The sequence below is a fragment of the Astatotilapia calliptera genome, chromosome 4 (assembly GCF_964374335.1).
Source record: "Astatotilapia calliptera chromosome 4, fAstCal68.1, whole genome shotgun sequence".
Taxonomy (NCBI): domain Eukaryota; kingdom Metazoa; phylum Chordata; class Actinopteri; order Cichliformes; family Cichlidae; genus Astatotilapia; species Astatotilapia calliptera.
Genome location: NC_137425.1, coordinates 34,955,842 through 34,981,540, shown reverse-complemented (window position 1 = coordinate 34,981,540; position 25,699 = coordinate 34,955,842). Strand labels below are relative to the sequence as shown.

The 25,699-nt window shown below is 48.5% G+C and overlaps 1 protein-coding gene across 3 annotated transcripts; it reads right to left on the bottom strand.

Moving 5' to 3' along the window:
• Positions 1-254: 254 nt before the first annotated feature.
• On the bottom strand, positions 255-20,192 carry nbr1b (NBR1 autophagy cargo receptor b). Of its 3 annotated transcripts, XM_026186273.2 has the most exons (23): positions 19,791-20,192; positions 17,084-17,146; positions 16,810-16,828; positions 16,689-16,711; positions 15,460-15,648; positions 15,287-15,364; positions 14,940-15,208; positions 13,558-13,683; positions 13,115-13,321; positions 12,507-12,666; positions 11,788-11,871; positions 11,512-11,697; positions 11,156-11,272; positions 9,178-9,253; positions 8,413-8,523; positions 7,944-8,120; positions 7,512-7,784; positions 5,654-5,837; positions 5,313-5,558; positions 4,855-4,940; positions 4,695-4,767; positions 3,605-3,698; positions 255-3,124 (listed from the first exon to the last, which is right to left on the bottom strand). In XM_026186273.2, exons 1-23 carry the CDS (start codon positions 19,890-19,892, stop codon positions 2,951-2,953), a joined length of 3,117 nt encoding a protein of 1,038 aa, XP_026042058.2. In that variant the 5' UTR covers positions 19,893-20,192; the 3' UTR covers positions 255-2,950. The 3 variants fall into 3 exon arrangements, with proteins under 3 accessions (XP_026042058.2, XP_026042060.2, XP_026042059.2); XM_026186274.2 differs by lacking the exon at positions 3,605-3,698 and having other exon boundaries at positions 2,948-3,124; XM_026186275.2 differs by lacking the exons at positions 7,512-7,784; positions 7,944-8,120; positions 8,413-8,523 and having other exon boundaries at positions 2,813-3,124.
• Positions 20,193-25,699: the final 5,507 nt, after the last annotated feature.

The following is a 25,699-nucleotide window of genomic DNA, read 5'->3' as shown; positions in this document are numbered from 1 at the left end:
TTTGACACTGTGAAAGATATATGATGACATTCATCTAGCATGTTTGTTGCTTCTATTTACAGGTGACATCACAAACGTGACCTTTTTAGTTGCACGTGATGCTTCTAACACACGAAGCAGAAGCCTCAGGTGGGTGTAATGCATTTAATTGGAGACATTGATTTGTACATCATACAATATTCATAAAGTGCAACACAGAAAAAAGCAAAGAGCCATCCCCCGTTTTTCTTCCCCCATAAATACATCTTCCCCAATTTGAACATATTTCATCCAACCACAGCTTCTGGCACACATGACGACTCATTTCAGCACGATGACACACGGCACACACCTGACCTTCATTTGAAGCAGGCCACACTGAACCTGTGGCAGGACACTTTTATTCTTACCTTTCAAATTAATTACCTATCCGAGAGGGTGAAACCCGACAGCATGATTTATGAAACGCTAATATAAAAGAAATAATGAATGCCTAAAACTGATGAAAAATCTAAACATCCGTGCGAGATGTCCGGAGCTGTTTGAGTCAAAAACGTGGCCCAGTGTGGGGGCTGTACCTCTGGTCCTTCAGGCAGCAGCAGGAAAGACAAAAGTTAGAACAAAGAGCTCATGCTGTTCTTTAAATCGTTTCAACCACCCAGCATGTGACCTGCACGTCTGCCTCAGGCTCCACCCACACTGTTGCTTTCTGCACAGACATGTTGCATCAACCACACACCAGTGCAGACCGACACAGACAGGGTACCATGTGACGTGAGGTGTAACGGCATAAAGTATAGAAGCACGCAGCGTATCGCACCACACCAACAAAACATCCGTTATTACAAAGTATGAGACTAAAACTGCAGAGCAGCTTTAACTAGCACACCTAAAGACACGCCGTCAGACTTACAAACAGCCTTCAAGCAGTCAAAGCAGAACTTAAACTAACTCAGCCCACTACTTTACTAATGAAGTCAGCTCAGGGTCCAGCTACGAGCAAAAGGAAGGAGCAGCGACCTTACTGTGCACACCTGACCGAGCCCGCCAACGTCTGCAGCACCACGTGTGTCTGGGATTCACAACAAGCGTGGCAACGAGCCCCTCGTGACCCGCACACCTCTTTGGAACTTTCTCTAGTGGATGGAGGGAAATCCATTTCCAAAGGTGTTACTATAGCTACCAAACCTTAATGCTGAAATCAAGTCGCCATCACCCGGGCCCCTCAGCTGACCCTAATGAGCAGACGTACCACAAACCGAACAGGCAAGCACGTCGTGCCCGCTCGCCGTCCGCCCATCTTAAATCCTTCATCTGATGGGAGAACTGAAAGCAAACAGCTGATAATGAACTTCGTCACAAAACTGCGTCTCCATTCAAAACAGCAGAAGCATGTAAACATGGGTGGGAAATAAGAAGATGGGACGCGCAGAGGACAGGAAAGGAAGAACGTACGCTGCTGCTCATCAAGTTTAGCTACGATCGCTCTATGCAGAGGAACTGGTGTGTTTCCACAGCAGCTCTGGGTAAACTGGTTCTCCACGAGGTTGCAGCTCTGAGTGCTGAACAAACCTGGTTGATTAGCTAGTTAACCATCATGCAGTGGGACAGTGAAGTCTGTTCACCACCACTGACTCACAACAGCAGTAAATCACACACCAGCTAACAGTCCGGCTCAGTTTCAGCTACACTGAGTGGTTTCCAGTGACTTCTCTAAAACAGGTGATGCACACATGTTGTATTTAGTGTATATGAGAAAATCCCAGTGATGGACTAAAGTTACAGGACAAAGGCAACGCGCAACCAAAACGGCACGCTGCAAAAAGCTCATCACACACGTCGTTACCAGCATGAAGAGCGTCACTCAGATGATCTGGGCTCAGCACGTGTGCGAGTTCTGGGAAACCGACTCAAAAAAGGAGGAATGTGTGTTTTGAATAGCACGGCTATTTAAACATCAAAGTACTTCATTGCATTCATCATCACAAGTCACATCAACACGAATGTGTCGCAGCAGTCCTGCTCCTCCAGCTGGAGCTCTGGAAACACCAAAGGGTCAGATTTTATACAGTAAAGCCTCACACACACTACGTCACCTGACCAGTTCTGCTTACCTACAGTCAGTGTGATTATTTACAACCCGATAATAAAGTTATTAGTAGCTGTTGGAACGGCTGCTCAAATAAAAGAGAAAGAAGCAAACCTGCAGCTGACACTGTGCAGACGAGCTGTGTGGGCCTGCTCTGGGACACAGGCCAATGATATCTAACCAAAGGAAATTTGCAAACAATGCTAGCTTCGTGAACAGCATCAGCTCACTACCAGTCGAGCTGCTTGTTACAGTCGTCACCACAATAGGCAGAAACATGCACCACCAGCTGGTGTGATGGAGCCGACTGGACGAGGCGAACGAGACTCTGAGGAGATGAGATGACTTGATGCCTCAGCAGGACCATCAGCACGAAGCTGCATTTTCCTTTAGCCCAAAGATGTTCTGAGCGAGCGGGTTCGGTAGGCGACCTGTGAGAGTCTGCTGCTGTGGACTTGAGCAAAGGAAACGCGTGAGGGTGCCGCCTGTAGCTTTTTGGGATCCCTGCAACCAACAGGAGCAGGTACAGCAACCGTGGAGTTTCTGCAGCCAACACAACTTTAGCTCAGGTTTGATGGAAGCGAATGCTTTCACGCTTCACACTTCGTTAAAATCCATGATGTTAGCATGTGGTGTGATTCACATCTGAAGACCTAGAATGCCTGTTTTCACCTTTCTTAGACAGATATGCAAAGAAAACCTGCAACTACCAAGATCTACGCTGAAAGTACTAAAACTACAGACAGTGGGTGGGTGATGGTCCGCTGGAGGATCCAGGGCTGCTGGAATGTCCCCTGACAAGCTCGTAGTATAATCCTCGGTCCAAAAGGGCAAATTAGTGGAGAGCTGAAAAGAAGGAGGAAGAGTTTGGCCTCCTCGTCATCAGTAGCGTGTAGAGTACCAGTCATTGTCGGTCATCTGAACGAGCTCGTTGACCACGTCCAGCAGGTTGTAGTTGTGTTTCTTTAGCAGACGCTGGTTCAGAGAGCGGTCTGCAAAACCCATCTCCACCAGCACGGCCATCATGGTGTCCTGGGTGGATGCATCCACTGGAGGCTGGGTGGAAACAAGATCGGATCAGTCGAGCGAGCCAGCTACTGATTACCGCACAGGCCTGAATGAGTCTGTATCTGAAGTGTTTGAAGGTCTGACTGCTGACAACATGCTGTGTACAATGTAAATAAAAGCAGAGTGCAACATGTCACGACTGCGTGGCGTCCCCTCGTCAGGAACTGATCGAGCATCGGGAGCACCGTCTGATCAGGGAGCACCTTCGCCAGCTGGCTCCTGCTCTCCTGGATTAGGGATGCAGCCCCAGCTTAAAAGCCTTTCCAAGGTAGTGCAATTAGCTTTGCATTGGACTGATTAATGTAAGTGTAGCCCCACAACTGTGTCGCCTACGTGTTGCATCGCTATCATGCAGAGAAAAGAGTTCAAACCTGGGCTGTGACGTTTGCTTCAACACTGGAAAATAGGCTTGAAACTCCAAAACACACAAATGTGAATATGGGAGAAAAAAGCTGCTAAATGTGTCACCTGTGTGGGGCCTTGTCCGGTGAACAGGGCTTTGTAGGCAGAGGCAGCTACTGACAGAGCTCCTTTCACCAGGCCGCCGGTGAGGCCTTGCTGCCTGAGGAGGGCAAACATTTGGAGAGTTAATCCTTTTGTTCTCTCTTATCAGTGTTTACGATTCATGGATGTGAATTTATTTATGAGCTGTCTGCAAGGGGAAAGGTTACAGCAGCAAACAGAAACCAGAAAGCATCCTTGGACTTCATGCTGCCTCCAAACTGTTAGTGCTCGTCATTCTACTCGGGGGGCCAAAACATTATTCTGCTTCTGTCTTAGTTGGCAGCTGGGATTTAGAAGCACAACGATGGGCCAGGCTCTCAGCAGAGCCACGGTGAGACGACTCCTGTACGTATGTGCGTCTGAGCTGACCTTAACCTGACCTCAGGCTGACCTGTGAGGACTCTGCCTGCACAGTCATACTTCGAACAGCACTGCAGTTCAATCAGCTTCATTTGAACCTTTGTACATTACTAACTTCACTTTCTGAGCCTCAAAGGCAGCGAATCGTCCTGTGAGCCTGGGAAACTCGGACAAACAGCAGCAGGCAGCTGGACTGGCAGCTTGTTACAGTCTCACTACTTTAACATGAAGACATTATTTAGCTTTTATGTTAGCGAGCAGATAATCTGCCTCCCGTCTCCTGGAAGCCTGCGTTTGTCCGTTTCTATTAGAAGCTACATTCAAAGTGATCGGATGATGGCGCGACTCTGATGTCTGAGATTTGTAGTATCAGTGGTGTGCACGCTCCATACTGAAGAGCAGATACAGGAAGTTGAAAAACAAACTGAAAGAAGCTGCATCATGTAGGCTCTGCACGATAAACCAAACCTAGCCAACGGATGGATGGACGAATAAAAACGTGATAGCTTCATTGTGCGCGTGTGTGCGTGTGTGTGTGCACGTGTGTGCACGTGTGTGTGCGTGTGTGCGTGTGTGTGTGCACGTGTGTGTGCGTGTGTGCGTGTGTGTGTGCGCGTGTGTGTGCGTGTGTGCGCGTGTGTGTGTGCATGTGTGTGTGCGTGTGTGTGCGTGTGTGTGTGAGAGAGAGAGAGACCTGGGGTCCTCGGGGTCGTTCTTCTCCGTGTCAGTAGCTCGAGGATCAGTCTGAGCGCGCTCAGGAGCTGCTTCTGCAAGACAGAACGATGCGATCACCGTGGACTTCATCAGAGTGGTACTGTGACTGAAGTGACAGCGAGACCCAGTAAGGAGCCTACCGTCCTCAGTCTGGTGCAGTTCTGAACCCTGCGCTCCTTCCTCAGCGCCGGCATCCTCCTCCTCTCTCTCTGCGCTGCTCTCTGGGCTGTCAAACACAAACATGTTTGCTTCGCTCATTTACTGTCCGCACAACAACAACGCCTGTGCCGCTTCATTAGCTTCATGACTCGGCTCGCTGTATTTGAATCTTGTTTAAATGAAGGAAAAATGTTTTTATATGATACGGCACACCATCTAACATATTTTGGTAGCTATTTTGTGACTGACAGGTGATCATTTGTACACAAGCAGGAAAGAAAGCATTAGTAATCTCCTTTGCCTGATGAAGGTCTAGCCCTGAAACGCTGTAAATGAATGGCGCTACTGTGGTGCAGATGTGGTGCAGATGTGGTGCAGCAGTGGAGCGGTCGGTCTGAGGAAAAGACCAGCTTTCCTGAGGAAACGTTCTCATGCTTACTGTGATGTGACGACAGCTTGAGGCGGGGTGACTACTTCAGGAGTCAGCGGCTCATCGTCCAGCGTCTGGGATGTACACAGCATATCGTTGGCACTGCTGGCTCCTGACAGCTCCATTCCTGGAGCCGCTTCATCCACCTCGTCCGCCTCCCCCTCTCCTGCGGCACTGTCCCGACGCTCAGCTGAGGGGGTATCTGGGTCTGTGTCGGTCTTGGCTTGGACGTCTCCGGGCTGGGACAGAGCAGAGCTGCAGCGGGACCGAGAACAAAGAAAAAGTGAAAGCACTGATTACTGTCCCACAGCCGAGGGTTCTCCCACACACTCCAAAGCCACGGCTCCTACCTGTACATGGACTCTCCCAGGGGCCGAGTGGTGTCAAAGCAATCGGGGAGGATGATGATGTAATCCTCGGAGGACGTGGAGGAGGAGCGACTCCTCATTACATCCCTCTTCTCCTCCTCTTCTTGCTTCTCCCTCACTCTGGGCTCCACACAGATGCTCTCCATGTGCGACTCCTCAGCTTCACCTGTGATGAGACCAAGGAAGCAAACGCTGGGTGTGACTGGCTGCTGTGCACATGCTGGGACACATGCTGGGACACATGCTTCACTCCCACTCATGACACAGAGGTTCAAGCTTCGCTTCGACTTCTGTCGTGCCCAAAAATGGCGGCAGAAGCTAGAAACATAAAAGAGGACCTGAGGGTGTGTAGTGTGTGGACCTGATGCGTAGCTTGATTTTTAGAAAGGTGCACAAGGTTTTAACACATAAGCTAGCTGGAGCCTAGCTTAGACTTGAAGCAGGAGCAGGAGCATCGCACTTCTAGAAATCTGGACAAATTTATTAAACCCCCCAAAACGGGGCTCTCCAGAGACTGAGTCAGCTCCCAGCCAGACTGAAAACAACTTAAACATAAAAACATCACAAAGAAAGAACAATACAGTATCCACAACAGCACCAGAGAGTAAAGCAGAGAAATGTGGATTATTAAAGGTCCAGTTCAGTTTCATTTACACAGCACCAGATCACAACACAGTCGCCTCAAGGTGCTTAATATAGTAAGGTCGACCCTACAACAATACATACAACAATCATATGACCCCCTATGAGCAGCACTTTGGCGACAGTGGGAAGGAAAAACTCCCTTTTAACAGGAAGAAACCTCCAGCAGAACCAGGCTCAGGGAGGGGCGGGGCCATCTGCTGTGATTGGTTCTTGATTCATTTAAAGGAACATAATCATTTCTGTTAGTACACGACTTAATAAATTGATCAACAAATCGAGTCGTTCTATTTGTGGCAGCAATTTTCCAGCTTATCAATCAACCAAAGACCAGACAGACTGGTGCTTAGCCTCGTCCCCCCCAGCTGTAACACCAGTGATCACCTATCGTCCACCTGGGCCTTACACACAGTTTGTCTGATTTCTCGACCGACCCCTCCCCTCTTGTTTCCTTAGCGTAAGGAGGCGTGAACTCGTATGTCAGGTGCATGACAGCGCCGTGAGGAGTAGCAAGCCACAGAAAGTTGGGATTTGGAAAACAGATGGAATGGATTCAAAGGCAAACGCAGAGGCTGCAGTGTGGGAGCACTTTGGGTTTAAACTGAATGACCGTGGTGAAACCTGTGTGAGCCGGTTTGTCGCCTTTGTTGTCAAATAGTAGCAACTAAACTGCTTCCTGTTAAACCCAGAATTTAAAATGCTGCTCCTCACACACGAGCTCTTCAATAATCGGCCCCAGTCGTACAAAGTGTTGCAATTAGCTGACATTTAAAGCATAAACAGCTGTTCCTCGACAGAGTCCTCCTGTTTGTGGTGAAGGAGCTCCACACAGACCCTCAACTGTGCTGTCACAGCACATGTCAGCTGGCTGCCCGTTAGCACCGCTGCCTGGGGTTTCAGTGGCGCCCCTCCTGCTGATGCTAGCTGAAAGAGTTTCCAGAGCTCCTCCCAAACACTGAGCTGACCATAAGCTGCAACCCAGAGCTTCAAGTCTGCTCCCGTACAAACCAAGGCCGCCATCACACCTCACTGTCCTTGAATCCAGCCCAGTCATACGGTGACATCTTCACTCAAATTAGACGCCGCCTCCACTTTATATACAGTCTGCAAATGGTCAACGCTCACCCCCAAACTGGTGCAAACAGCTGTTTCTCACAGAGAAGCTGCTTGAGTCAACATATCAACTTAAAAATGTCACCTGTGGCGGTGTGTTCGGGCAGCGTGGCGGTCCCGGCTGAAACGTGGAGCGGCCCCGGTGCTGAGCTCGGGCCAGGCAGCACGTTCAGGGGCACAGACGTTGGAGTGGGCAGGGAGGCTTTCAGTGGGGAAGGGATGGACGCCTTCAGACCAACGAGGGGTTTCATGGGAGTCTTGGAGTTGCTAGAGCAGCTGTCGGGACTCTCCTCCATTTTCACCGTTTTACTCAGACAGGACAGCGAGGAGGAGGAGCCCTGAGCAGCTGGACGTACCACTGAAAGGAAACACGAGGACCACAGTGAAACACCAGCAGATCACGCTGCAGTCTGACGTTCCAGCCAGAACAGACTGTATGTGAACATGGACGCGTTCCAGCCAAACAAATGATCATTCATTTAAACGCACGAGCCGGCGCCGAGGGCGTGTCACTGACCTTTTCCTGTTCCTGGGCAGGATCCTCTCAGAGGTATGTGATCAGGGGCCTCCTCCAGGGTCATCGAGCGAATCACAGTCTCACAAACAAACTGAGTACCGCTGATGTCATCCTCCCCTTCCTCCTGAGCTGGGACTCCGCCCCCTTCAGCTCCAGGTCCTACCCCGTGGGGGACATCTGAGGACCAGCAGCGAGACAACAAATGTCAAGACACGCCCATTTCATTTTTGAACACAGCTGTATCAGCAGGACAGCTGCTCACAGTCAGAGAGCCAACTGCATGGCTGTGAACAGCTGGACAGTCTTAGAAGAAAACCTTCACCCCATTGCATGCTGGGAAGCCAAACAGGGTTTTTCAAGGGACCTGAATCAAGTCAGTCAGGTGCGGCTTCTTTAACGAGTACTTGTAGTTTCAACAGAACCTTTAAATAAACTGGGAGAACACTGAGGAGGATTGGGACTTCATTACCCATGATGCTATTGATGACTTCAGTCTCTTCCTGAATCAGACCCAAGGAGGGGCTGCCCTTGTCCAGCAGAGGGCCATCTTGAGACAGAGGGGACATGCAGGGTGTGATGTCTGGAGGAGAAACACAGACAGCACTGAGCTCTTACAGCACGTGGACTTTTACAGCCGGCTGACAGAACGAAGACCGAATGGCAGTTTTTCCAAAAGTGTAACATTTTGAAGCCGACGTGGGGAACACTTCAGAGAGCCTGGTCACCTGCTCTGTGTCAGAGCACTGCGTCTGGAAGCTGAGAGCACCGGTCTCTGACGTGCAGACTGAAATGTTCCAGCCTCATTCGTCATTTATTATGCTCCGAGTGTTTCCAGTGAATCAGCTGTGGGCTGCAGACACACCAGTTTAGCACCTGAACTGCACAAAGCCACAGAAAGCGGTGCGTCTAACCAAACTCAGTCTGCAGCTTCCCCACTCGATCAGGGTCACAGCACCTGACGCTAATCAAACTACGAGGTCAAAGAAACATGAACGTCTATGAATCACAGACGGCCTCCGTCAGTGTGTCGGGCCGATGCTGCCACTGCTCAGAGGACGCTGTGCTCGCCGTGTCTGAAAGAAATCTGCTGTCTTTGCATGTTACAGTTTGAACGTCGGTATTTGTGGTGCAACAGATTGTATCTGACTATTTTATTGTTCACATAACTGACGTGCTTGTAGTGCACACACGTGTCTCTTAACCAGGACGAGTGTTCTGGCTGTTCTCTTCTTACCAGCAGGCGTGTTGGTGGGGGCGCTCTCCAACTCTTGGACGATGTTGATATCCAACAGCTCAAAAGACAGAAGATCCTGACAAATGAACAACAGGTAACAGATTACAAGGCTAGTCTACAGGTCACCTGACCTGTCTCCAAACCAGTACAATCCAAGGCAGAGCCCCAGTTTATAAATGAAGATGATGATGTTTCAAATCATTTGTAACACGTTTCTTGTTAACAGAGGACTCAACTTATTGCTACATAAGTGCAGGGTTGTTGAGTGCCTGAGTCACTTTGCTGTTAAAGTGCCATCCTGTAGTAAGTACGAGTCATAGGCCACACCCCTTTCCTTTATATTTTACTGGGAAATGAGACTTTGCATAACTTCAGTGAATTTGAAGGTGAATGACGGCTCTAATGGCTCCACACACGCCCTGCCACGCCGCCCTGCTGCGCCGGATTTTCAGTCCAGTTGCTGTGTAATCTGCAAACCTCAGCCTCTCCCTGTCTAAGCTGGAGTGGACGTGAGTGTTTGTGTTTCGCAAACCAATCCAGCTGTCAGCCAATCAGCATTTGGCCCACAGTGAAGCCACGTTACGCTGAGTTTTTGGAGGAACAGATTGAAAAGCCCCTCCCACAGGCTTGCATAGGCAATTACAAAAGCAAACGGGGGTTGGTGTGACTCAGGTGGTAGAGCAGGTCGCCTACTAATTAGAAGGTTGGTGGTTCGATCCCTGCCTGCACGGACCAACTACACTAACCCCACGCTGTCACTCAGACGTAGCTGTATCTACTAAAAAGCTCTGTCACCTCATTCTTCATTTATCGCATCCACAAACTTGGAGGATCGTGTCGCTCGTTTATTCTGATGACAATAAATTTGACTAAAAGTCTGTCTCCATGGAGACACGTGGACTCTGAATGTGAATTTAGACGGAAGCAGATTTACAGTTGTTGCTCGTTTGTCACAGTTCATTTCAGCCTGTATCATAAACAGATTACTAGGGATGGGTATCGTTTAGGTTTTATCCGATACCGGTGCCAAATCGGTACTTTTGAAACGGTGCCGGTGCTTAAACGGTGCTCAAACCGGTGCTTAAAGAATGGAGAACACAAACTTTGTCCAAAAACCTCTCATGTTCAGCTGGTTTTTGTAAAAAGATAACAATGTTAGCCTTTTCTGCAGCTATGGGGCATATATGGCATCACTCTTGGCTGGAAGCAGTGCTTAAACAATGGCCAGGACTCTCCTCTTCGTGTTTTTGGGGGATGTTGCTCCGGGTCCGATAACAGGCACCACACCTGCAGCAGATGTGCACGGTGTGAGGTCTCGCAGCAAGCTATCAAATACGGCGCATTTCTGGGCTTTTAAAAAAAAACGCTATGCGTCGCCAGGTGATTCATCGGATTCTTGGTGTTACCTCCTTTGACAGTATCACAGTATCAGCTTAAAGCACTTGTTGCTGCTGAGTTTGCATCTTTTGCTGTGAAGTACAGCCAGACTTTGACCGCTTCGCCTTGGACATTTTTAATCTGTAGCTCTGCTCTAACAGAACGTACGTACCTGGACCCGCCTACTATCCTCGGAAACGTAAAATGATTGGCTAGAATCCAAAGTGTATCACAGCTCAGGAAAAAAAAGCAGCGAAATGTGCGCTGCTTTTCGGTCTGGTTACTACCGTTTATGTCAGAACCGACACCGGTACCCAGCCCTACTGATTACTATCAAAGACAGAGCAGCACACTGACTGCCAGTGTGGACCAGTCCCAGTCTTCACAGGCAACAAGTTTACACAGCTGCAGTTACTTTGGTTGTGCTATGATCTGTACAAACAGATGCTTCACTGCACATTCATGGACATTTGAATAAACAGATAAAATATGAGCTATTATTATTCCAGCTTCATGTCAGCTGCAGTATACGTACAGTAACGTGATGTTAGCATACTGAAGTTTAGCTGCTAGGATGGGGAGGAGCATCACAGCAGGTTACCTGTGCAGTGAGCAGGTCTACAGACGGGATGTAGTACTCTTCTTGGTCCACTGACAACAACGGCTGTTCCCTGGAAGCTGCACACGCTTTCCCATCCTTGGCTACTGGGTTCTTGCCCTGCAGGCAAACATTCACATCAACCTCATTTGTGAATTTGCACATCCAGAAATTTATTTCATTTTTAAACCATCTAAACTTCAATTTGTTTTGTATGAAATTTACAAACCAACCATCCTTGATCTCACCCCAACCCTCTCACACCAATTAGCTAAACTGCAGGAATGTCTTACAGAGTTAAAGTTTGAATAAAGGTTACATCAAATGATTTCAGCCTCCCTGAACTGCATTCGTCCTACCTGCGGTGTGACACAGGGTGAAACCAGGATCCCATCAGCCATCATGGCTGCTGGAGCCAGAGGGTCGACCACGATGCTGCACCACACTCTCGGTCCAAACTGCTCCCCAGCGTGGGCCAGACGCCAGTGAGATGTGTAGGAGCCCTCCACAGTGGGCGCACACAGCGCTACGCTCACTATGCCAACCTGCACGCACACACACACACACACACACACGCTTGTTTCAGTGCTTCACGAGGACACGTGCCACAGCTCGGTGGGATGTCTCACACTCACCTGTCCCGGCTGCAGGAAGGGAACTGCCACTTCTCTCCAGCGGTCTCCAGATCCCACTGCCAGGTTTCCCCACATAAACTTCAGCTGCAGGAACCAAACAAGACATAATATAATGGTTCCTTAGTGGGAGTTTGCACAGTGGACCAAAGCCTCCCACAGGTGTTGAGGTCAAAGAGCAAAGTGACGCTCTGTGGTGAGTAAATGTCAGCACTTTGCTGCTAAACGTGATGGAATAATGTTTGACACTATTAACACTGTTAAGGAGGGATTGGTTGGTCACAGTGAAACAGGGTTGCTGTTTGTTTACACGAAACACAAAGCACAGCTGAACTAAGCCTGTTCAAACACAAAGCACCAGGGATGAACCTGAAACTCATGAGATGTGACGACGAGCATGGAATTTGTGTTAGTCAGTGATGACATTTCACTACAAAGGTTGGGTAATCACGCCGGTCATCTGGGATCATGAGTATAGCTGTTTCTATGGCAACCCAGCCAACAGTTACACTTCCCCCAAAATGTAAAAAGTACATCTAACGGTGGGTCGAATAATATAGTTGCGTCACTGTGGCCAGCACACCGTCAGGTCACGTCTGTGCTGTACACACATGGACGCGTCCATGATATTCACGGCTCTGAGACGGCGAGCAGGTCTCGTTCTGGTGTAGGTGCTCTCAGGAGAATCCAAGCTGTTAACGAGCTGCTGTTTGAGACTTTACCTTAGTCTCAGCACTCCAGCTGAGCGTCCCAGTGTTCCTCATCTTCCAGTACTTGATAAACTTGGTCCCAGGACGCAGACGCGTTCCGTCAGGAAGGTTTTCGTCCAAAAACGCTGCCGTCATGGCAGGAACCACCAGGGGACAGGGGCGCTTTGGTCGCCTGGGCAACAAGAGGAAAACCCCTTTATTCAAATTCTTCATCACGTCTCACTTTAAACTCATTCATATCGTCATTCAGCTCCCATCATCCCAGAGCAGCGGTTACAATGGACCGCCTTATTGACTGCTGCAGTCTGCTTGCCATATTTTCCCACAGTCTATTCACTTCATTGCACTATAACAACCTAGGATCACCATTCATCTTTAAATGTGCTTCAACTTTTGGGGAAGCCGTAGTAGGTGGACAAAAGCTTTCAGGCTCACAGAAATGCATTTCGTCCACACCGACCCCTGACGAGCTGATAGCGCCTCGCTGTGACTCGACTGTGTGAGCTGATGTTTGAATAAAGACAGACTTTGTTTCTGGAGCTACTCTGGAATCACACATGAGGAGATCGACACTGAGATATTTGAAGTGCGTCCTGCAGCCTAACTTGGTTGGGACCTACTCTGGGCTGTTGTGCTGTGTGGCTCGAGGCTGCAGGAGGACGGGGGAGGAGCTTCCGTCTCGATGGGACGAGCTCCACTGTATGCCCCGCCTCTCCATCCTCAGCTGCTTCCGGATTTCCTTCACCTCGGCTTTCAGCAGGCGCTTCTCGGCTTTCAGCCGCTGCTTCTCTGCCTTTCGGAAACTGCGATCCCCCCGCCTGTAGAACCTAAACAACAATGGATCGAGATGAAGTAACATCAGCATTATGGGAATGTCTACAGCCAGGTGTAGCATTTCATACTGGATTCAGACAGCCCTGCATCAGCTCACACTCATACCACATATCTTTAAAACAAACATTCATGTTTTTAAATATTTAGTGTGTAAAGCTGATAATATGAAGCTAGTTTGTGCTTTTTGGTAAATATGAACACGTGTTAAAGTCCGGTAGCTGTGTCACACCTGCTGTGGTCTGGGGCCGGTGATCCGTGCTCCGGGATGGACAGGGGAGTCCTGGCTCTCACCAGATTGTGACTGGGATCGTGGGAGAAGCTGCAGGGCTCGCACAGAGTACAAGAGGTGCACACGCTGTGGAGTGAAACAGCCCAGAGGGATGAGAAGAAACGTGAGACTGCATCTAAAAACTGACACCGTGATGAAGAGCACGCACTCAGCTTCACAATCTGCAGAGATAACAGCTCCTGGCATGCAAGGAGAACACAAGGAACTGCACAATGTGACCAAACAGTTTGTGTGCAGAGCTGAAGTTAGAGCACCAACATCCTCCCTTTACAGCAGCGAGGCCACAGGGTAAATGTTCACTTGGTAATAGGGCTGGGCCATATCATACCGTTCACGGTAATAACAGTGTAACTTTGGGCAATGATGGGAAAATGAAATATGGCGATAGAATATGGGTAAAACACGCATGCGCAGTGCCTTTGTTTACATGCGCACATGGCGGCGACGCAGAACGAGAAGAGGCGAAAGCGGATCGTTGAATGAAACGATGAACCTGAACTGGTTTGTAAAAATGCTGCAGCTTCACTGGTGTGGAACTGGTTTAGCTTTCGTCCGTCAGATACACAACAAAGCACTATTTTTGGTAGAGCATGCTAGCGGGCTGTCGTTATTACCGTGTTGTTTGGAAAATACGGCGCACTTAAAATCATCCTTTGATTTTTCTGAAAGTCGACAGAGCCCCTTATAATCCCGTGTGCCTTATGTATGAACTCTGGTTGTGTTTACTGACCTCGAAACGATTTTATGTGCACGGCGCTCGAAAATCTGTCAAATGTTTCAGTACGACTATCGTAGGCGGAGCCTCGCGGAGTGATACGTACTGTGCTTCAACATAATGTTACCGTATTGTGTGTGTATAACCTCTTTTTAAGTTCTGTGGATATTATACATGGTTATGCTGAGGACATGTCGGCCAGTTTCCACTGGAAATGCTTTTTGGTTAAACTGTCAGCGAGGAATTTGCTCTGTTACATTTTTATATAACTTTAATGCAGATAAAAAACAGATGCTTGTTTCAGTGAAAATACATTGATGGGTTTTTTGCACTAATAAAGTTGTGGAGTTGTAAAGTGTTTTGTCTAGTGTCAATTATATCGTCAGTTATATCGATATTGCAGATGTTCAAATGCATATCGTGATAAATATTTTGGGCACATCGCCCTGCTCTGCTTGGTAACAACGTTTTGCAGCTTATTCATTTGTACACTGACAAGTGTTAGAGTTAAACCCAGGCCTACTGCGACACCGGGACAGCGTCTTTCACCAACAAAGATAAATCAACAAGCAGAATCCAAAGACTGAACTTACTCAACAACACATACCTGCACTGATAGCCTCCTCCAGTAGTCTGCCCCCTGCAGGACGAGCAGGGAGGAGTTGAGGAGGACGGAGCTCCAGGCAGAGTGGAAGAGGACACCTCGGGGACCTGCTGGGTCTCTGCTCCTCCTACAGCTTCCACTCTACCTCCACCAGCTCCACCAGCTCCTCCTGCTGCTCCTCCTCCCCCTCCCAGGGGTTTGTGGATGCAGCACTGTCCTGAAAACTCCCGACAGATCTTTTCCACTGCCTCACGAACTACCTGGTCCTTAAACTGAATGCAGTAGCGAGCACTTTAGTCATCAGTCGTTTAGCGGAGTTACTGCTATGACACTCATCAGGACGTTCTTACCTTCTCCATGTAGGAGGTGAACCAGGCTGGAGGAGTCTTGTCTTCTTCTTTGGTCCCTTTTACTTCTTTCATGATCACCTGAGCAACAAAAGAACATCATCTATGTGCATGCAAACATATGGGCGCAGCAGTGGATAGATGCAGTAAGAATGAAGCCTGTGCTGGGCTCTTACCATGCCCTGTTCTGGCACTGCAGCCTGGACCTTGCGACTGACCACCTGAGCAAGTGAAGGGCAGTGCTGTGGGGGCCTGAAGCCCCTCTTGGGTTCTGCTCCGCTGGCCTTGGTGGTGGCAACCCTCGTCGGCTGGCCTCGAGTTTCGTACACATTCATGTGCAGTCGGTTCCCCTGCCTCACCGCACTCTGGAAAATAAACACGCCGTCAGTTTCTCCGCTAGATTCATCACCGGCAACACAAATGCTTCACTTAAGAAGAGCAGTAAGCACAGCGATACTATATCATAAGGAAGTCTTTATTTTCATGGGTCAAATGTAACTGCACAAACCATGAACGAAGAGAAACACCAGTAGGCTATTATTACTTTATTTCTTTATCAATTAAACAGATCAAAGTTGTGGAGAAGCCTGGAATCAGGATTGGGAAAGCTGTGGCTATCGACCCAAACATGTGGCCAAATGATCTCAATATAAAAGAGATAATCACAGATGGTAAAGACACACCCTTCATATCACATCACAATGAAATAGAAGCTTATGGCGGATGATAGCATGGGCGGGACGTGAAAATATCCTTCGTAAATCTGGAGTCTTCTTCATACACTAAGAATAACTGTGGAGTTCCACAGGGCTGCATGTTAGACCCAGTTCTGTTTTCTGTGCCTTGTCCATCAATGAAGGTGGATCTGTGCTATACACAGGTCAGGGATCTGTGCTGGAGCTGGATGTGAGGGGGTTCGATACATCTTAGCTGACGTTGCAAAGTAAACAGGCGCTGCTTACACAACGAGCTAACACAGCACTCCAAGACACCAGCAAACAAACACTCCACAGAAGCTTTCCACGTCACGTCTGCACTGTAAAGGAACAGGAGTGTGGAAGCAAGGACACCACACTAACACTTTCTATCCACAGGCTACTGAACCACTGCCTATGTCCAACTGTTTATCCATAACTGGAAATTTGCACTTTTCGTACATATATACACCCTGATATCGCTCTGGATATATTAGCACTGTGACAGTGTTGCAACTACTCGCACTCTAACTTCTGTTTACACCCACATATAAGCTGCAGGATTCACAAAGCACTGTTTTACTATTATTACTTTCTTGTAGTCGTGTGAAGGGAGCCTGCAGAGTAAGCAGGTGCTCTGCATAACCGTCTGTGTTCTGCAGAGCACATGACAACAAACTTCTTGAATCTTTAACCGTGAATGAGCTCACCTTCAGAGCCTCCTCATACTCAGCTGGAACACAAGCAGAAATGACCAACGTTAACATGAGTGCACTTTTATTTGGACTTTGTTTAATGTGTAGCATCATGTGACTGCCCAGGTGCACTTACCTTGGCTGTTAATGGACACCTGGAGGAAGAAAAGGAGAAGACGGTTACATAAATATGTGCTAAGAATGCGTTACATGGAGGAACTCCTGGAGTTCAAGGATCGCTCCTTCATACAGGGCTGCTCACTTGTTAGTGAATCCTGGTCAGAATGTGAGCAAAGTGTTATAGGCACAACTTACCACAGTCATTCAGCTAGGCTACCACATTCTACTGCTGTAGGTTAGCTGTACCTACTCACTAATCTCACTTTGTATGGCACTCCTCAGTCTCTTACCTCCTCGTTCTCCTCATCAAAGTAGGTCAGCTGCAGGCTGCACAGGCCAAAGGAGCGCTTGACCTGTAACAGACAGACAGATGTTGCCACATCCAAAGTCAACTCTTATTTACTTCTTCACTGTAAATCTCAGACGTGTGGTGCTACACAATAGCTCTGAATGGTTGCTCTGCAAAGCTGGTCTGGCCCCAAAAGCTGGTTCTGTTCATCTGGATGTTTTCAGACTCGTGGCCCCTGATCAATGATCATGACAGTTTGCATATCAATGGTCACAAACTGACCCCACTGTTCCTTCAGTGGTGCTAGTGTCAGTCATTATGCAAATGTGCTGTTTATAAGGTTGGAAACCTGCAGTCACTGAAAACAGAAACAACCTTTTGGGATTTGCTCACCTGGACGACTGAGCATGCATCAAGACAACTACTCAAAACATGTCATTACTTCAGGACTCGACGGTTATAATTCTCTTCTATAATTAGGCTGGAAACATCTGGACCTGACCCAGAACACTGTAGCAACAGAGAGCCTCCCCACACTGACTGCTTATGAATCCATTACTGAACTTCATTCCTGGTAAGTCTTGAATGATGAGCCCATCATATCCTGCAGAGCTGACAGCAGCACACACCCACAGAGGGCTGCTGCTTACTTCTGGTTCAAAGCCAGTCTTACACACAGTCCTACAGGGTGAAAGGTCACACACTAAAACTGTTTTACATAGAAGAATTGTTTTTGCATATTTTGCACTCAACCAATCACAGCTCGATCAATGCTCGAGCAAAAGCCCACGAACGTCACCAGATGGTGTTTCCTGCCTTGATTCAGTTAATGTAACACTTCAGCTGAGCTCAGTGCACTGACACCGAGTGTCTGCACCTCAGTCACATCTTCGGCTGCATGAGTGTTTGAACAAAACTGTGGATTTATCTCCTGCAGTTTGTGTTTCACCCACACCCAGGCCTCCCCAGACCTGCTGACCGTGGCTGCCCCTCCTGAGCCTGATGCTGTCGGAGGTTTCATCCTGTCAGGACCGAGCTCTCTGATTACGCTCACACTGTAACACAAGTGCTCTCTCTTGACATAACTGTTATTGTGGTGTTATAGCAAAACAATAAAATGAAGTGTATACTTTACACATCAGGCACAGAGTGAACACATTCAGATCCATGATTGTAAATGAGGACGACATCACAACTGTGTGTGCCGAGTGCTTCAGCTGCTGAGGGACTGAGGGAGGAGTTGTTCCTGTATGTTTACTATCAGGAGGATGATCCCTCAGCCACAGGGACCAGGTCACAGGCCTCCATCTACGCTCCTGCTAGCTGTTCACATGCTCTGAGCAGCACAGTGCATGCCTTTGACACAAACACATATAAGCTCGTACTGTTTCACAGATCGGCATCAAATGAAAAACAGTGAATGCTAAACCTGTTGCAACAGTCTCAGCAGCCAAACGTCTGTGACTCAGCAGCACTCACACCAATGATGTGCTCCAGGTACAGCCGACCATGCAGGGCTGTTTCACCTTCTTGTTCCTGACTTACTGCATTTCCAGTCCCAGTCATATATAACTGGGCTCTTGCTCAGGGCTCCGTTACTCTGCACTGCCAAACAGATCTACTGCAGCTCTGGATATCTGCATCCTTGCAGTGCGTAGCTGCATTTCTGAGGAGGTGCATGTCAGACTCACAGATTTAACACAGTACACAGTAATGAGCTGAGCTCTGTCATTCACATCTATATTATCCTATGGTTATTACGCCACACGCCGAAGTCCTACACGTGGCAAATATTAGAGAAATCTGTGCGTGTATCTGAATTAAACCAACACTTGATAACAGATATAAATAAATGCAGCCAGGCTTTCATCCTCGGATCTGTCACTGCGTTACTAAAATGCACCAGCTCAGTGGAAATGCTTCCATTTGTTCCATTTTCTGTGGCAACGTTAGGAAAGCAGCATAACGTTAGTTACACATAAGGAGCGTGTGCCCGTGTCGTGCTCGCAGTGAGGACACAAACACAGCTCCTGCACCCCCGCTGCGTGCTGCAGCCGTGGAGTATCTTTGTGGTTGTTTCGTCTGTTTACTTCCTGCACTCGGAGTGAACCACTGCGCATGGCGGTGAATTGGCTACGCTGTTGCTGGTGGTGACGTTAAACCGCTGGGCAGAAAACGCAGGAATGTGTACGGGCCTGTCTGACGCGTTGCCTTTACCTCCCCGATGCCCACTGTGACCCACGCAGAGCCTTAAAGGTCACACAGTGATTTTTCTATTATTCGGCGTGTTTCGCTCTGACATGCACAACAGTGTGGCTCAGTCTGGAGGGGCGAGCACGTCCTGAACAGCCTAGTGTCTAAGCAGGGATCACGGCCCGCCCGTGGAGCTGCTCGAAATGAGTGCGGCCCGTCACGAAGCGGGCCGGGACACAGGTCTGCGCGACGTGACGCACTCCCGGTACTTCCCGCACACTGTCGCCGTCACACCCGCTGGGCTGGGCCGCTCACCGTGACGGCTCGGGCTGGAGTAATCCTCTCCGTGAGCACACAGCGGCCCACGGCACCTCTCACACGGAGGTGTAAGCGTTTGCCCCGTGTGTCTGTCAGCACCTGTGGGCCCCCTGAACCCCCATCCCTCCGTGTGCTGCGTGAGCGCCATGCGTGTGGCGTCGTGTCTGACAGCAGGCCTGCTGCTCGTCTCTGCTTACCATGGCCTCCATCGACTCCCAGCTCTTGGTCTCGGATCCCGACAGCAGGAAATTCTTGGAATTTCCCCTGAAATTCACCTTCAGGTTGATGTAGAAATCCATGGCGCCCCCCTCGGTGCTTTAGAGCATATTACACGCGACGTACACGGAGGGTTTTCCGCACCGCCGACGACTCTTTCTGGGTTAACCTCAGCAGCTCAGTCCACCACGATTATCCGTCGAGCTGTGAGGCGTATTTTGTGTTTACATCAGCGCAATGAACACACCCACTTTGCACCACGTGTCCGGAACAATTTCTTCTTTAGGGTGCCTCTGTGCCTCTGAGTTGCGTTACTGCCCCCTCTGGTTTAACGCCGCCATATTGGCTTGTGTCCGCGATGCTGTGGGCTCCTCTGACGAAGATAGAGCCACGAACTGGTTTGGTTCTGGGCGATGGCTCACTGCACATCAGCACAAAGCTGTTTCAGATGTACAGGAGCGTCATTAGAAGCTTTTTGATATGTTATTATTAATATTATTATTATTTCAAAGTCTTTGGGCAAAAAGAGTGTTTCTTCCCTCCATCCATCCTTTTCAGGGTCACAGGGGGCACTGGAGCCTATCCCAGCTGGGCAAGACGCAGGGTACACCCTGGACAGGTCACCAGTCTGTGGCAGGGCTAATGTAACCAGTGTTCCTGCGTTGGGTCTGATAAAGAAAGGTAAACGAAATAAAGACCTCCAAGTTATTAACTTGCCTACTCCAGCTGCTCTCCTACAGGGGAATTGTAGAAAAGGGCCTGCATTTATTTTTTTACATTAAACATAAAGTACAAACTTACATTTGACACAAGATTAAAAAAAACCACCAACACGAAATCCGACATACCTGATAATGAATGGTAAATGGTAAATGGCCTGTATTTGTATAGCGCTTCTACTAGTCCCTCCTAGGGACCCCTAAGCGCTTCACACACCCAGTCATCCACCCATTCACACACACATTCACACACTGGTGGAGGCAGCTACAGTTGTAGCCACAGCTGCCCTGGGGCGCACTGACAGAACGGTAAAAGAAAGAAAGACAAAGTAATTAACTTGCCCACTCCAGCTCCTACAACCAAATGCAAAGTAGGGAAGAGGGTTAGCTCCACCCACCACAACTCCCAAGCTAGCAAGAATTATCTATTCACGCTAGCATTAACTGTGCCTATAACACATATGTGGCACACACGTACTACACATTTACATTTACAGCATCTAGCAAAGTCAGGCACAATGATGACAATAATTGAACTAAAGACACACAATCAGAAACATCAGGGTGGCTAAATATACATTATATGTGTGTTGTACGGTGTCTGGAAAGAAATGACACCCACCTCTCCCACAGGGGAATTGTAGAAGCGGGGAGAGGCCAAAGGGGTGCACTGTATTTATAGGGTTGCACCAAAGAAGAAGAAGAATCCATGATAGTGTGCGGTCGTCACTCTTGCCAATGCTGTAGACGGTATCGACAGTATGGGTGGCCGGAGGTACAGCTCCTGTGTCCCCAAGAGATGTCACAGACCCATCCAGGTCAGACTCAAGGGGGCCACTGACAACGCTCACAGCAGGATGTGCAGCGTCGTCATTCAAAGTTGTGTCCAAGGGCAAAAAGTTAACTTGAAGGAGCAGGTTGCGATGCACCTTGTCTGTCTCTGATACAGCAGATATGAAGAGCAGGATCCAAGTCGACTACCGTGTACACAACAGGTTCCCATTTGTCAGGGAGCTTCCTTTTCATTCTGACTCCCTTGTTTGCCAACAACACCTGGTCTCCCAGTGAAAGAGGCAGACCCTTCACCTTTCTGTTGTATGGTCAGACTGGTGTCTCTGCTCCATTGTGCTGAGTTCCTGGGCTTAGAGCATGGCAGAACGCAGGTCATCCATCAGTGACTTGACATAGGTATCATAGTCACAAATGTTGTCATCATGAAGGACATCCCGAAACATGAGGTCAGCTGGCAACCTTGGGACCCTCCCAAACATCAAGTAGAAAGGTGCACAGCCGGTGGTCTCGTGTGCTGTACAGTTATACACAAACGTCATGGACTGTATCATCTGCGGCCATTTCTGCTTAGATCTGGGGGGAGGGACCGTAACATGTTTCCAAGGGTGCGATTAAATCTCTCTGTGGCACCATTACCCATGGGGTGGTATGGTGAAGTGTGAGATTTGGCAACGCCACCCAAAACCAGAAGCTCTGCAAGCAGCTCGCTCTCAAAACTAGCTCCCTGGTCCCTGGTCCCAAAGCTTTTTAGCAACTCTCTTAGCTGTCTGATCCTGGCATTGGAATGCATGTGCTAATTTTGTGACGTGGTCAGTGTTTACAAGGACATCCACAGACTTGTTGTTGCTGTCCTCAGCTGACCAGAAGTCAATCTACACAAATCTACCTCAGAAATCCCTCCATAAACTGCAGTTGGTTCAAAACACAGCTGCTCGTATTATTTCCAGAACTAGATCCACTGAACATATAACACCAGTTCTTAAACAGCTCCATTGGCTCCCAGTTCACCTCCGTGTCAATTTCAAGATCCTGCTTCTCACTTTCAAAGCGCTTCATAACCTCGCTCCTCCATATCTATCCGATCTTCTCCACACATCCTCGCCCCTTCGTACACTCCGCTCTTCTTCAGCTTCCCTTCTGTCAGTTCCACCTGCTCGCCTGACTACCACGGGACTCAGAGCCTTTAGTTGTTCTGCCCCGAGACTTTGGATGCACTTCCACTTGCTCTACGGACCACACACAGTCTCACCACTTTTAACTCACTACTCAAAACCCATCTGTTTAGAACTGCATACAACAGATCTGTCTTAGGCCATTTTTACCTTGCTCAGTTTTTATATTTGCTTTCATACTTTTATGGCTGTTTATGTCTAAATTTTATCTACCATGTTTGCTATATATACATTATTCTTATGTTTTTTATGGTATTGTTTACGTGTTACTGTGAGGTGACCTTGAGGGTCTGAAAGGCGCCTATAAATAAAATGTATTATTATTATTATTATTACAAGTTGCAGTGGAGCACAGGTCTTAATGCTTTCCAACAGGGCCCTAGCTGCTGGCTCTGGGGTCTTGTTGGGGTCTCACATGATTGCACACATCCTTCTCCATATCATACCAGAAGAAACGCTGACGAGCCAAGGAGAGTGTGCGAGGTTGACTTTGATGACCAGCGTTGTCATGTATGCCAGACAGCACCATTTGTTTTAAGGAGTCAGGTACCACAAACTGGAATCTCTTGTGTTTGGTCAGTGGGTCCCTCACAACTCTGTAGAGGACACCATTGAGGAATGTGAGCTTATCCCATTGTTTTAGAAGCTGCAATGTATGTTGGTTCTCGTGATAGCGCTCATGTCAGGAGGGCCTGCGCTTACGGTCAACATAGCAGGCTACTCTGGAGATCACAGGATCTCTCTTCCAGGAGATCAGCATGGGATATCAATTTCTCACATGATTGCGCACATCCTTCTCCATATCATACCAGAAGAAACACTGACGAGCCATCACATGAGAGACATCACAGTCAGGTGGACTAATGGAGGTCAGGTGAGCAGCGCTGGTGAGAAGCAGACTCCCACTCACAGAGGGAGGACATGATAGAAGAGACGTGATCAGTTGACAGAGACACATCGAGCACAGCAGATGGTGGAGCACTGTGTATCGACTGAGGCTGACAGGTCAAACAGAAGCCATCTTGGACACTGGCATCTTTCACATCACTGACTTGCTCTAGCAGCTCAAAGTATGGCTCCGACAGGAGGCGCTGGGCCAACGGCCTCACAAACGGTTCCCTGCTCAGGGTGTCTGCCACGATGTTCAGCTTTCCAGGAACATATTTGATCTCAAAGCAGTATGGTGCAAGCTTAGAGACCCAACGCTGTTCACAGGCATCCAGCTTTGGCTTAGTCAGAATGTATGTGAGAGGATTGTTATCAGTCCAGACAGTGAACTGGTGACCCTTGAGCCAGTGGCTGAACTTATCGCACACAGCCCACTTCAGAGCCAAAAATTCAAGCAGGTGTGCTGGGTATTTGGCCTGGCTGCGGCTGAGAGACTTACTAGCAAAGGCTATAGGTCTTGCTCTCTCCTCACCAGCTGGCACCTGGGATAAGACAGCACCCAGCCCATCCATGGAAGCATCAGTTGAAAGGATGAATGGCCTCTCAAAATCAGGATGTGCCAGCATCGCACAGCTGAGGAGTGCACCTTTGAGTTCCTCTCTCCCTCCCGCTCTGTTCCTGTGCTACTGTGAGTGTAACTACCGCCCTTCCCCCCTCTGCCCAGCGCAAAGCACAAGGCTCGCGTGCAGAGTGAAGCGGAAAAAAGGGTGAGAGAGGGTGAGAGAAAGGGAAAAAAAACCCATGGCTTGCATCGTTCACTTCAAAGAGTCGGCTCTAAGAGCCGTTTCGTTCGCGACCGACACATCACTACTGGTCATTGCAGCTAGAGGGCACATTCTGGGGAGACCGTGGCTGGGTGGTGCATGGAGTTAAGGGAGGACGTGATATTTTCCCCAATTTGCTTTGCTAAATCAGTAATCAAGCTGCTCAACATGTCAGTAGTGACAGCTTGGGTGTGTGTTTGCCATTTGCAAGCAGTTGGTGTGGAGCTAGCTGTCCATCCATGCGGGCACCAATACTGCTGGCCTACCCCTCCCAAAACACCTTGGAGCAATCTGATGACCCCTCCCCAAACCAAAAGTCACATTACTCCCCGCAGAGAACAGATCAGGCATAGTGCTATCCACAGTGGCTAAATATACATTATATGTGTGTTGTACGGTGTCTGGAAAGAAATGACACCCACCTCTCCCACAGGGGAATTGTAGAAGCGGGGAGAGGCCAAAGGGGTGCACTGTATTTATAGGGTTGCACCAAAGAAGAAGAAGAATGCGGGGGGCTCCAACTGATAAAGAATATAACTACAGGCTTGAAGGTCCTAAAAGTCATGTATAACAGGAACGGGAACCCAGGACCTTCTTGCTGTGAGGCAACAGTGCTAACCACCATGCCACCCAAGTCTTTATCCCTTTTCACTTTTTTTTCACGTCCCAGTTCAAATCATTGTCAACATGAGGTGGTAATGAGCAAGGTGAGTTGTCAGGGTTTGTTGGAGATCTTGTCCAAATGAATGAATTTCAGGATGGCAGCGCTCGCAGATACACTGCCAGTGCAGTAAACGCATACCTGGATAGAACAATATCAGTCATGGATTGGCCTCCCTAGAGCCCAGACCTCAACACTATTAAAGCAGTCTGGGATCATCTTGATAGAGAACAGAACTAAAAGCAGAAACATCCAAAGAAGAGCTTTGAATGTCCTTCGAGAAGTCTGGAGAACTGTTCCTGAAGATACTTGAATGACAAAGCTGCCTCAGAGAGTTCAGACTGTGCTGAAGAATAAAGGTGCTCTCACGCAATATTCACTTTCACATTCACTGAAATTGTACAAAGTTTGATTGTGCCTTCTATACTGTATTTGCAGGTACACTATAATCAGTGTTAATAATAAAAAATAATAAACTCTTAACCATTCTCTTACCATATTTACATTATTTTCGTCCTTATATCAACTGATATGAATTAGTATTAACTGAACAGTTTTATATGCAGTAGTCCTTCAACCTGTCACACGTTCTGTTGTTCCAGGCGGCAGCGTTACAGTTGCCATGGTTACAGGGTGCCGCCTCTCTGACTGTGTGTTTCCTGGGTGAGAGAGCGCCTTTTTGTTGTTGTTGATGTTGTTGTGCTGAGCTAATAGGCAGAGTGTTACAGGCATCGCCCTAAAGCATGTAGCCTGATGGGCAGTGTAGTCCGTGCTGTAGGGAGGATGGACTGTCATACCCGTGATGTGTCAGTGAGCGCGGGAGGGAGAAAAAGG

Bases quoted from the DNA above. Each gene is read 5' to 3' on its own strand.
- nbr1b (XM_026186273.2), bottom strand. From the start codon at position 19,892: ATGGATTTCTACATCAACCTGAAGGTGAATTTCAGGGGAAATTCCAAG. The intron at 15,365-15,459 runs GTAAGAGCCCAG...TTTGTTGCTCAG, and splicing joins CAGTGCCAGAACAGGGCATG to GTGATCATGAAAGAAGTAAA. The intron at 8,524-9,177 runs GTAAGAAGAGAA...TTTCTCCTCCAG, and splicing joins CCCCACCAACACGCCTGCTG to ACATCACACCCTGCATGTCC.